Raw genomic sequence first — 12,490 nt, 5'->3', positions numbered from 1 at the left:
GTACTAGATAGGTAACTTTGTATGGTTTCTTCTTATGTAGGGAACACAGTACTGGCGATCAATTGGAAAAAGTCAGTTGCCAATTGTTACTGGTAGTTGGTCCAGAGCGGTGGTCTTCTACCCTGATGCGTTCCAAAAACACGTGGTCTGTTCTAGGCTTTCTGTTCCCATGTGGTTGAAACATCTTCACTCTCCGGTTTTGATCTCTCCTTCCCGCTATCATCTTCCTCGTCTCCTTCCCCCCGTTCCCCTGTCCCCCCCTCCAGAGGACCGCCTGCCCCCCTCTGTGGTAGTGAATAAGGGTCTGGTGTTGGATGAGAACTCAGTGAAGAAGCTGACTACTCTCCAGCTGTCAGCTACAGACCAGGACAGTGAGCCTGGAGAACTCGTGTACCGCATCACCAGGCAGACAGTGCTGGGGCATCTGGAGCACGCCAGCACCCCAGGTACTACTGCTGGAGCCCAGCTCAAACAGACACACATGCCTGCACAAAACATATTTTAAATGTAAATATATTTTACACACTCGTGCATAAACAAGCTTATAAAGGCTGAAACTTACACACACACATACGCGTTCTAACGTACACACACATACACGCACACGCACACCTGTGTAATCCAACATGAAATAATGAGTCTCGCTCTAGTTGTTCTCTGAGTCTGAACCAGTGAGGCCAGCGCATACTCGCTTTGCATGACATGCTATCCGTTCTGCTTACAGTATATGCCGTTTAGCAGATGCTTTTATCCAGAACGCCCTACTACATCTATATTTTTCGTAGCTGTCTATTTACCACCACAAACAGATGCTGGCATTAAGATTGCACTCAATGAGCTGTATAAGGCCATAAGCAAACATGAAAACGTTCATCCAGAGGCAGTGCTCCTAGTGGCCGGGGACTTTAATGCAGGGAAACTTTAATTTGTTCTACCTAATTTCTACCAGCATGTTAAATGTGCAACCAGAGGAAAAAATACTCTAGACCATCTTTACGCCACACACAGAGACACGTACAAAGCTGTCCCCCGCCCTCCATTTGGCAAATCTGACCATAACTCTATCATCCTGATTCCTGCTTATAAGCAAAAACTAAAGCAGGAAGCACCAATGACTCGGTTAATAAGGATGTGGTCAGATGACGCAGATGCTAAGCTACAGGAATGTTTTGCTAGCACAGACTGGAATATGTTCCGGGATTCTTCCGATAGCATTGAGGAGTACACCACATCAGTCACTGGCTTCATCAATAAGTGCATCAATGACGTCGTCCCCACAGTGACCGTACGTACATACCCCAACCAGAAGCCATGGATTACAGGCAACATCCGCACTGAGCTAAAGGGTAGAGCTACCGTTTTCAAGGAGTGGGACTCTAACCCGGACGCTTACAAGAAATTCCACTATGCCCTCCGACGAACCATCAAACAGGCAAAGAGTCAATACAGGACTAAGATTGAATCGTACTACACCGGCTCCGACACTCGTCGGATGTGGCAGGGCTTGCAAACTATTACAGACTACAAAGGGAAGCATAGCCACAAGCTGCCCAGTGACACAAGCCTACCAGACTAGCTAAATCACTTCTATGCTCGCTTTCGAGGCAAGCAACACTGAAGCGTGCGTGAGAGCACCAGCTGTTCCAGATGACTATGTGATCACGCTCTCCGTAGCCGATGTGAGTAAGACTTTTAAGCAGGTCAACATTCAAAAGGCCGCAGGGCCAGATGGATTACCAGGACATGTACGCCGAGCATGCGCTGACCAACTGGCAAGTTTTCAACATGTCCCTGACTGAGTCTGTAATACCAACATGTTTCAAGCTAACCACCATAGTCCCTGTGCCCAAGAACACTAAGATAACCTGCCTAAATGACTACCGACCCATAGCACTCATGTCTGTAGCCATGAAGTGCTTTGAAAGGCTGGTCATGGCTCACATCAACACCATTATCCCAGAAACCCTAGACCCACTCCAATTTGCATATCGCCCCAACAGATCCACAGATGATGCAATCTCTATTGCACTCCACACTGCCCTTTCCCACGTGGACAAGAGGAACACCTACGTGAGAATTATATTCTATTCATTGACTACAGCTCAGCGTTCAACACCATAGTGCCCTCAAAGCTCATCACTAAGTTAAGGACCCTGGGACTAAACACCTCCCTCTGCAACTGGATCCTGGACTTCCTGACGGGCCGCCCCCAGGTGGTAAGGGTAGGTAACAACACATCTGCCACGCTGATCCTCAACACGGGGGCGCCTCAGGGGTGCGTGCTCAGTCCCCTTCTGTACTCCCTGTTCACCCATGACTGCATGGCCAGGCACGACTCCAACACCATCATTAAGTTTGCCGACGACACAACAGTGGTAGGCCTGATCACCGACAACGATGAGACAGCCTATAGGGAGGAGGTTGGAGATCTGGACGTGTGGTGCCAGGATAACAACCTCTCCCTCAACGTGATCAAGACAAAGGAGATGATTATGGACTACAGGAAAAAAAAGAGGACTGAGCACGCCCCCATTCTCATCGACGGGGCTGTAGTGGAACAGCTTGTCCACATCACCAATAAACTATCATGATCGTGGACTACAGGTAAAGGAGGGCCGGGCATGGTCCAAACACACCAAGACAGTCGTGAAGAGGGAACGACAAAGCCTATTCCCCCTCAGGATACTGAAAAGATTTGGCATTGGTCCTCAGATCCTCAAAAAGTTATACAGCTGCACCATCGAGAGCATCCTGACTGGTTGCATCACCGCCTGGTATGGCAACTGCTCGGCCTCCGACCGCAAGGCACTACAGAGGGTAGTGCGTATGGCCCGGTACATCACTGGGGCCAAGCTTCCTGCCATCCAGGACCTCTATACCAGGCGGTGTGAGAGGAAAGCCCTAAAAATTGTCAAAGACTCCAGCCACCCTAGTCACAGACTGTTCTCTCTGCTACTGCACGGCAAGCGGTACCGGAGTGCCAAATCTAGGTCCAAAAGGCTTCTTAACAGCTTCTACCCCAAGCCAGAAGACTCCTGAACAACTAATCATGGCTACCCGGACTATTTGCATTGCCCCCCCACCCCCTCTTTTACTCTGCTGCTACTCTGTTTATGATCTATGCATAGTCACTTTAACTCTACCCACATGTACATATTACCTCAATTACCTCGACTATAGCCTCCCTACTGTTATTTTATTTTACTGCTGCTCTTTAATTATTTCCTCTTTTAATTTTTTACTTATCTATTTTTTACTTAATATTTTCTTAAAACTGCATTGTTGGTTAAGGGCTTGTAAGTAAGCATTTCACTGTAAGGCACTTGTGGCAAATACAATTTGATTTGATTTGATTTGCAGTGTATACATAATGACTGTTTGGTGTGGCCCCAGAGGGAATCAAACCCATAATGACTGTTTGGTGTGGCCCCAGAGGGAATCAAACCCATGATGAGTGTTTGGTGTGGCCCCAGAGGGAATCAAACCCATTATCTGGCATTGCTAGTGCCACTCTCTTTGCCAACACAGGATTAGTATGAAAATGCTACATTAACATGCTACAGTCTTTGTTTTCTTGCACATCAAGTTTACAAAGCTAATGCTCAAACAACCATAAATGTGAATGGTTAATGCTAATAAATGCTAACTTCCACCCGCTACAGGAAGCCGCATCACTTCCTTCTCCCAGGCTGACCTGGCTTCACGTAGCATCCAGTACGTTCACACCAGCGAAGAAGAGAAGCATGCAGATGAGTTCTCATTCATCATGTCTGACGGGACTAATGAGGTACACACCCACCTCCACACACACACACGCACCCACCTCCACACACACACACACACACATACACACACACACACACACACACACACACACGCACCTCCACACACACACTGGGCATAATGGCTCTCTCTAATGCAGCCTAATGAGCAGTAGAAGTACTTGGGTTCCCCATACGGTTATATTCAGGTTGCCCATACTGTTATATTCAGGTTGCCCATACGGTTATATTCAGGTTGCCCATACGGTTATATTCAGGTTGCCCATACGGTTATATTCAGGTTTCCCATACGGTTATATTCAGGTTGACCATACGGTTATATTCAGGTTGCCCATACGGTTATATTCAGGTTGCCCATACGGTTATATTCAGTTTGCCCATACGGTTATATTCAGGTTGCCCATACGGTTATATTCAGGTTCCCCATACGGTTATATTCAGGTTCCCCATACGGTTATATTCAGGTTGCCCATACGGTTATATTCAGGTTCCCCATACGGTTATATTCAGGTTCCCCATACGGTTATATTCAGGTTCCCCATACGGTTATATTCAGGTTCCCCATACGGTTATATTCAGGTTCCCCATACGGTTATATTCAGGTTCCCCATACGGTTATATTCAGGTTCCCCATACGGTTGTATTCAGGTTCCCCATACGGTTATATTCAGGTTCCCCATACGGTTATATTCAGGTTCCCCATACGGTTGTATTCAGGTTCCCCATACGGTTATATTCAGGTTCCCCATACGGTTGTATTCAGGTTCCCCATACGGTTATATTCAGGTTCCCCATACGGTTATATTCAGGTTCCCCATACGGTTATATTCAGGTTCCCCATACGGTTGTATTCAGGTTCCCCATACGGTTATATTCAGGTTCCCCATACGGTTATATTCAGGTTCCCCATACGGTTATTTTCAGGTTCCCCATACGGTTATATTCAGGTTCCCCATACGGTTATATTCAGGTTCCCAGACCATATGGCTAATTACAGAGTGGGATATTTTCTCTCCCGTATTACGCCATAGATATTAGATATGATAGACCATAGATATTTGATCAGGATGTTGATCCAGATGATAGATATTAAATATGATAGACCATAGATATTTGAACAGGATGTTGATCCATATGATAGATATTAGATATGATAGACCATAGATATTTGATCAGGATGTTTGCTCATGAAGTATCAGATAGAACGTATTAGGGGATGTATGTGATACTATTTTTAACCAGGATGTGATTGCTCATGGCATTGAGATGTTTCCTGTGTATGTTGTGATGGGTGGCTCTGACGTGTGTTGTGATGAGTGGCTCTGACGTGTGTGTATGTTGTGATGGGTGGCTCTGACGTGTGTGTGTGTGTGTGTGTGTGTGTGTTGTGATGGGTGGCTCTGACGTGTGTGTGTGTGTGTGTATGTTGTGATGGGTGGCTCTGACGTGTGTGTGTGTGTGTGTATGTTGTGATGGGTGGCTCTGACGTGTGTGTGTGTGTATGTTGTGATGAGTGGCTCTGACGTGTGTGTGTGTGTATGTTGTGATGGGTGGCTCTGACGTGTGTGTGTGTGTATGTTGTGATGGGTGGCTCTGACGTGTGTGTGTGTATGTTGTGATGGGTGGCTCTGACGTGTGTGTGTGTGTATGTTGTGATGGGTGGCTCTGACGTGTGTGTGTGTGTATGTTGTGATGGGTGGCTCTGACGTGTGTGTATGTTGTGATGGGTGGCTCTGACGTGTGCGTGTGTATGTTGTGATGGGTGGCTCTGACATGTGTGTATGTTGTGATGGGTGGCTCTGACGTGTGTGTGTGTGTATGTTGTGATGGGTGGCTCTGACGTGTGTGTGTATGTTGTGATGGGTGGCTCTGACGTGTGTGTATGTTGTGATGGGTGGCTCTGATGTGTGCGTGTGTATGTTGTGATGGGTGGCTCTGACGTGTGTGTGTGTATATTGTGATGGGTGGCTCTGACGTGTGTGTGCGCGTGTGTGTGTTGTGATGGGTTGTGTTTTGTATGGTGTCTTTACGTTGATAACAGTATTTTGTATGGAGTCTTTATGTTGATAACAGTGTTATGTATGATGTCTTTAGGTTGATAACAGTGTTTTGTATGGAGTCTTTAGGTTGATAGTGTTATGTATGGTGTCTTTAGGTTAATAACAGTGTTCTGTATGGAGTCTTTAGGTTGATAACAGTGTTCTGTATGGTGTCTTTAGGTTGCCCAGACGTTCTACATCACCATACGGCCAGTGGATGACTCCCTCCCCCTGCTGGTGGTTCCTGGGATGAGGGTTCAGGAGGGGGTCAGGAAGACCATCACTGAGTTTGAACTGAAGGCCACCGACGCTGACACAGAGGTGGAGTAGGACAGGCTGTCTGATCATTCACTACACACACACACACACACACACACACACACACACACACTCACACACACACACACTCTGTGTTCCCTGGCAGTAAGCTTAGCTAACCTACAGGGCCGTGAAAAAGTATTTGCCGCCTTTCTGATTTTCACTATTTCTGCATATTTTTTTATACTGAATCTTAACAGATCTTCAACCCAAACCTAATATTAGATAAAGGGAATATACAAATAAAACAATTAAAATATAGATATTTTTTATTTATTTAATTAACAAAGTTATGCAACACCCACTCAATAACTGGTTCTGCCACCTTTGGAAGCAGTGACTGCAACCAAATTATTCCTGTAGTGGTTGATCAGTCTCTCACATCGCTGTGGAAGAATTTTGGCCCACTCTGCAGAACTACTTTAACTCAGTGACATTTGTGGGTTTTCAAGCATGAACTGCTCGTTTCAGGTCCTGCCACAACATCTCAATTGGGATTAGAACTGGACTTTGACTAGGCCATTCCAAAAACTTTAAATGTTTGGGTTTTTTAACCATTTTCATATAGACTTGATTGTGTGTTTTGGATCATTGTCTTGCTGCCCTTCAGCTTCAGCTCACAGACATATTGTCTGACATTCTCCTGTAGAATTCTCAGATGCAGAGCAGAATTCATGGTTCCTTCTATTAAGGCAAGTCGTCCAGGTCCTGAGGCAGCAAAGCATCCCCAAACCATCACACTACCACCACCATGCTTGACCGTTGGTATGAGTTTCTTCCTGTGGAACAATGCAGTGTTTTTTTTTTTTTTGCCAGACATAATGGGACCCGTATCGTCCAAAAAGTTTACTAAAGTTTGTCAAGAAGCACCTGGATAATCATCAAGACTCTTGGAAGATTGTTCTATGGACAGATGCTTCAAAAATATAACTTTTTTGGACAATATATTAGGACATTCAGTATCAAAAATATGCAAAAGTCGAGACGTTTAGAAAGGGGGCAAATACTGTTTCACGGCAATGTATATATGTACTGTAGCAACAAGATAGACCGGACACCAACAAAACAGAATGGCATTGGGCTGTCACTAGCACGAGGGTGTAATGTAGAGGGGAGTTGGGCTGTCACTAGCACGAGGGTGTAATGTAGAGGGGAGTTGGGCTGTCACTAGCACGAGGGTGTAATGTAGAGGGGAGTTGGGCTGTCACTAGCACGAGGGTGTAATGTAGAGGGGAGTTGGGCTGTCACTAGCACGAGGGTGTAATGTAGAGGGGAGTTAGGCTGAAGACACGTTACATAGGGAGTGACGGTGTTCCTGATGTTTTGTACACTCAGTGTATGTTATATATCATAAGATATTCACACTAAAATGTCTCCCTCCAGGAGGAGTCCATCACCTTTACCATAGTCCAGGCCCCCCGTCACGGCAATATTGAGCGGACCAACAACGGACAGCACTACCGTCAGACCAACAGCTTCACCATGGATGACATCTACCAGAACAGAATCAGCTACAACCACGATGGCTCCAACTCACTGAAGGACAGATTCACCTTCACTGTAACTGACGGGACTAACGTCTTCTTTATGGTGGAGGAGGGGGGCAAGGAGGTGAGGGGAGGAGGGTGTGTGTGTGTGTGTGTGTGCGTGTGTGTGCGTTTATGAGTGAGGCTCAGAGTAAAGTAACTTCACAGGCTGTCAGCTTGCCTGTCTGTCTCAGGTGTCACTATTATGGAAACAGACAGCAGGCTACTGCCATTTCTCTCTCTCTCTCTCTCTCTCTCTCTCTCTCTCTCTCTCTCTCTCTCTCTCTCTCTCTCTCTCTCTCTCTCTCTCTCTCTCTCTCTCTCTCTCTCTCTCTCTCTCTCTGTCTCTCTTTCTCTCTCTCTCTCTCTGACATTTCATAAATCCCTCATCCTGCCTCTGTCATTGTGTAGGTGTTGACTGCTGCACCCCAAATGTTTAAGATAGACATTCTGCCTGTTGATGATGGAACACCTCGTATCGTCATTAACCTGGGTCTGCAGTGGCTGGAGTACATGGACAACAAGGTAAACACAGGCTTCGTCCTAAAATGGCACCCTGTTCTCTTTACAGTGCGCTACTTTTGACCAGGGTCCATATTGTACACTATGTGGGGAAAATGGTACCATTTGGTACACAGACAAAGTCAGGGTAGCCATTTGATTAGATGTTCAAGAGTCTTATGGCTTGGGGGTAGAAGCTGTTTAGAAGCCTCTTGGACCTAGACTTGGCGCTCCGGTACCGTTTGCCATGCGGTAGCAGAGAGAACAGTCTATGACTAGGGTGGCTGGAGTCTTTGACAATTTTTAGGGCCTTCCTCTGACACCGCCTGGTATAGAGGTCCTGGATGGCAGGAAGCTTGGCCCCAGTGATATACTGGGCCGTACGCATAACCCTCTGTAGTGCCTTGCGGTCGGAGGCCGAGCAGTTGCCATACCAGGCAGTGATGCAACCAGTCAGGACGCTCTCGATGGTGCAGATGTAGAACCTTTTGAGGATCTGAGGACCCATGCCAAATCTTTTCAGTCTCCTGAGGGGGAATAGGTTTTGTCGTGCCCTCTTCACAACTGTCTTGGTGTGCTTGGACCATGTTAGTTTGTTGGTGATGCGGACACCAAGGAACTTGAAGCTCTCAACCTGCTCCACTACAGCCCCGTCGATGAGAATGGGGACGGTGCTGAGATGACAAATGCTCGGTCCTCTTCTTTTTTTCTGTAGTCCACAATCATCTCCTTTGTCTTGGTCATGTTGAGGGAGAGGTTGTTATCCTGGCACCACATGGCCAGGTCTCTGACATCCTCCGTATAGGCTGTCTCGTCGTTGTCGGTGATCAGGCCTACCACTGTTGGGTCATCGGCAAACTTAATGATGGTGTTGGAGTCGTGCCTGGCCATGCAGTCATGATTGAACAGGGAGTACAGGATGGGACTGAGCACGCACCCCTGAGGATCCCCCGTGTTGAGGATCAGCGTGGCAGATGTGTTGTTACCTACACTTACCACCTGGGGGCGGCCCGTCAGGAAGTCCAGGATCCAGTTGTAGAGGGAGGTGTTTAGTCCCAGGGTCCTTAGCTTGGTGATGAGCTTTGAGAGCACTTTGGTGTTGAACGCTGAGCTGTAGTCAATGAATAGCATTCTCACATACAGTGAGGGAAAAAAGTATTTGATCCCCTGCTGATTTTGTACGTTTGCCCACTGACAAAGAAATGATCAGTCTATAATTTTAAATAAACAAAAAAATCCAGAAAAACGTATGTCAAAAATGTTATAAATTGATTTGTATTTTAATGAGGGAAATAAGTATTTGACCCCCTCTCAATCAGAAAGATTTCTGGCTCCCAGGTGTCTTTTATACTGGTAACGAGCTGAGATTAGGAGCGCATTCTTAAAGGGAGTGCTCCTAATCTCAGTTTGTTACCTGTATAAAAGACACCTGTCCACAGAAGCAATCAATCAATCAGATTCCAAACTCTCCACCATGGCCAAGACCAAAGAGCTCTCCAAGGATGTCAGGGACAAGATTGTAAGCCTACACAAGGCTGGAATGGGCTACAAGACCATCGCCAAGCAGCTTGGTGAGAAGGTGACAACAGTTGGTGCTATTATTCGCAACTGGAAGAAACACAAAAGACCTGTCAATCTCCCTCAGCCTGGGGCTCCATGCAAGATCTCACCTCGTGTAGTTGCAATGATCATGAGAATGGTGAGGAATCAGCAGAGAACTACACGGGAGGATCTTGTCAATGATCTCAAGGCAGCTGGGACCATAGTCACCAAGAAAACAATTGGTAACACACTACGCCGTGAAGGACTGAAATCCTGCAGCGCCCGCAAGATCCCCCTGCTCAAGAAAGCACATATACAGGCCCGTCTGAAGTTTGCCAATGAACATCTGAATGACTCAGAGGAGAACTGGGGGAAAGTGTTGTTGTCAGACGAGCTCTTTGGCATCAACTCAACTCGCCGTGTTTGGAGGAGGAATGCTGCCTATGACCCCAAGAACACCATCCCCACCGTCAAACATGGAGGTGGAAACATTATGATTTGGGGGTGTTTTTCTGTTAAGGGGACAGGACAATTTCACTGCATCAAAGGGACGATGGACGGGGCCATGTACCGTCAAATCTTGGGTGAGAACCTCCTTCCCTCAGCCAGGGCATTGAAAATGGGTCGTATTCCAGCACACGGCCAAGGCAACAAAGGTGTGGCTCAAGAAGAAGCACATTAAGGTTCTGGAGTGGCCTAGCCAGTCTCCAGACCTTAATCCCATAGAAAATCTGTGGAGGGAGCTGAAGGTTCGAGTTGCCAAATGTCAGCCTCGAAACCTTAATGACTTCTGCAAAGAGGAGTGGGACAAAATCCCTCCTGAGATGTGTGCAAACCTGGTGGCCAACTACAAGAAACGTCTGACCTCTGTGATTGCCAACAAGGGTTTTGCCACCAAGTACTAAGTCATTTTTTGCAGAGGGGTCAAATACTTATTTCCCTCATTAAAATGCAAATCAATTAATAACATTTTTGACATGCGTTTTTCTGGATTTTTTTTGTTGTTATTCTGTCACTCACTGTTCAAATAAACCTACCATAAAAATTATAGACTTATCATGTCTTTGTCAGTGGGCAAACGTACAAAATCAGCAGGGGATCAAATACTTTTTTCCCTCACTGTAGGTGTTCCTTTTGTCCAGGTGGGAAAGGGCAGTGTGGAGTGCAATAGAGATTGCATCATCTATGGATCTGTTGGGGCGGTATTGAAATTGGAGTGGGTCTAGGGTTTTCTGGGATAATGGTGTTGATGTGAGCCATGACCAGCCTTTCAAAGCACTTCATGGCTACAGATGTGAGTGCTATGGGTCGGTAGTCATTTAGGCAGGTTACCTTAGTGTTCTTGGGCACAGGGACTATGGTGGTCTTCTTGAAACATGTTGGTATTACAGACTCAGACAGGGAGAGGTTGAAAATGTTAGTGAAGACACTTGCCAGTTTGTCAGCGCATGTTCGGAGTACATGAAGTAGTAGTCAGTGAGTGTCTGATAATTACAGTTAATTGGGGGAAACGCTGTGTGCCACTATCAACACTTTTCTGTCACTTTGTGCACTTACCTGCAATAATGATAGGCATTGTAATTGTGAAATAATGTTATTATGGGCAATGGGCAATCTGCTGGTAAAATATTATATGCTATCTTGATTTAAAAGTTAGAGTATATTTGGACAGGTCTCTAAATATTTGCTTGGCTAACTGACTCTTCAACTTTTCCCATTAGTATCTTGAAGAAGAATCATTTAATCCCCACAGTGAATTATTGTAATGTTTGTTTATGTGTCAATTAATCCCATAAAGGATGGGATTAAGTATCAGTGGTTGGATTTTGTTTTTGTTGCGCTATCTCTCCCCCTAATGGTCTATGATGGTCCTAACGTCTCAATTCTTGTTGATTTCCTGGCCACTAAACTTGATTGACTGACTGACTGACTGACTGACTGGTTGATTGACTGACTGATTGACTGACTGACTGACTGACTGGTTGGTTGGTTGGTTGGTTGATTGACTGACCTGACTGACTGGTTGATTGACTGACTGACTCACTGACTGACTGACTGACTGGTTGATTGACTGACCGTCTGATAGACTGACTGACTGACTGACTGACTGACTGGTTGATTGACTGACCGTCTGATAGACTGACTGACTGACTGACTGGTTGATTGACTGACCGTCTGATAGACTGACTGACTGACTGGTTGGTTGACTGACCATCTGATAGACTGACTGACTGATTGACTGATTGATTGATGTTGCAGGCCACCAACCTGATCAGTAAGAAGGAGCTGTTGACCATGGACCCGGACACAGACGATGGTCAGCTGCTCTATGAGGTCACAGCAGAGCCTAAACACGGCTTCCTGGAGAGCAAACTGAAACCTGGCGCTCCCATCACCGGCTTCACACAAGGTATAGTGTCTCTTTGTGTGTGTGTGTGTGTGTGTGTGTGTGTGTGCGTGTGCGTGTGCGTGTGTGTGTGTGGGGTTGGGGGGGTATTGAGTATTTAGTATAGAGTGAGACTATTGAAGAGGGTTTCAATTAAAACAATGTTAGTCTATATTGTGCTAACGTTAGTCTATGTTGTGCGAACGTTGTCTATGTTTTGCTAACGTTAGTCTATGTTGTGCTAACGTTAGTCTATGTTGTGCTAAAGTTAGTCTATGTTATGCTAACGTTAGTCTATGTTGTGCTAACGTTAGTCTATGTTGTGCTAACGTTAGTCTATGTTGTGCTTACGTTAGTCTATGTTGTGCTTACGCTAGTCTATGTTGTGCTAACGTT

The 12,490-nt window shown here is 46.0% G+C and overlaps 1 protein-coding gene across 1 annotated transcript in view; it reads left to right on the top strand.

The window, feature by feature from the left end:
- LOC121584279 (extracellular matrix organizing protein FRAS1-like) overlaps positions 1-12,490 on the top strand; it is a 272,736-nt gene that overhangs the window by 204,886 nt on the left and 55,360 nt on the right. The window contains exons 39-44 of the mRNA XM_045225959.1: positions 267-446; positions 3,663-3,787; positions 6,002-6,142; positions 7,523-7,750; positions 8,077-8,190; positions 11,968-12,118. Of these exons, the coding sequence (XP_045081894.1) occupies positions 267-446; positions 3,663-3,787; positions 6,002-6,142; positions 7,523-7,750; positions 8,077-8,190; positions 11,968-12,118 (939 nt within the window). The remainder of the gene's footprint in view (positions 1-266; positions 447-3,662; positions 3,788-6,001; positions 6,143-7,522; positions 7,751-8,076; positions 8,191-11,967; positions 12,119-12,490) is intronic.

The sequence above is a fragment of the Coregonus clupeaformis genome, chromosome 16 (genome assembly GCF_020615455.1).
Source record: "Coregonus clupeaformis isolate EN_2021a chromosome 16, ASM2061545v1, whole genome shotgun sequence".
Lineage (NCBI taxonomy): Eukaryota > Metazoa > Chordata > Actinopteri > Salmoniformes > Salmonidae > Coregonus > Coregonus clupeaformis.
This window is presented reverse-complemented; position numbering and strand designations above follow the sequence as displayed.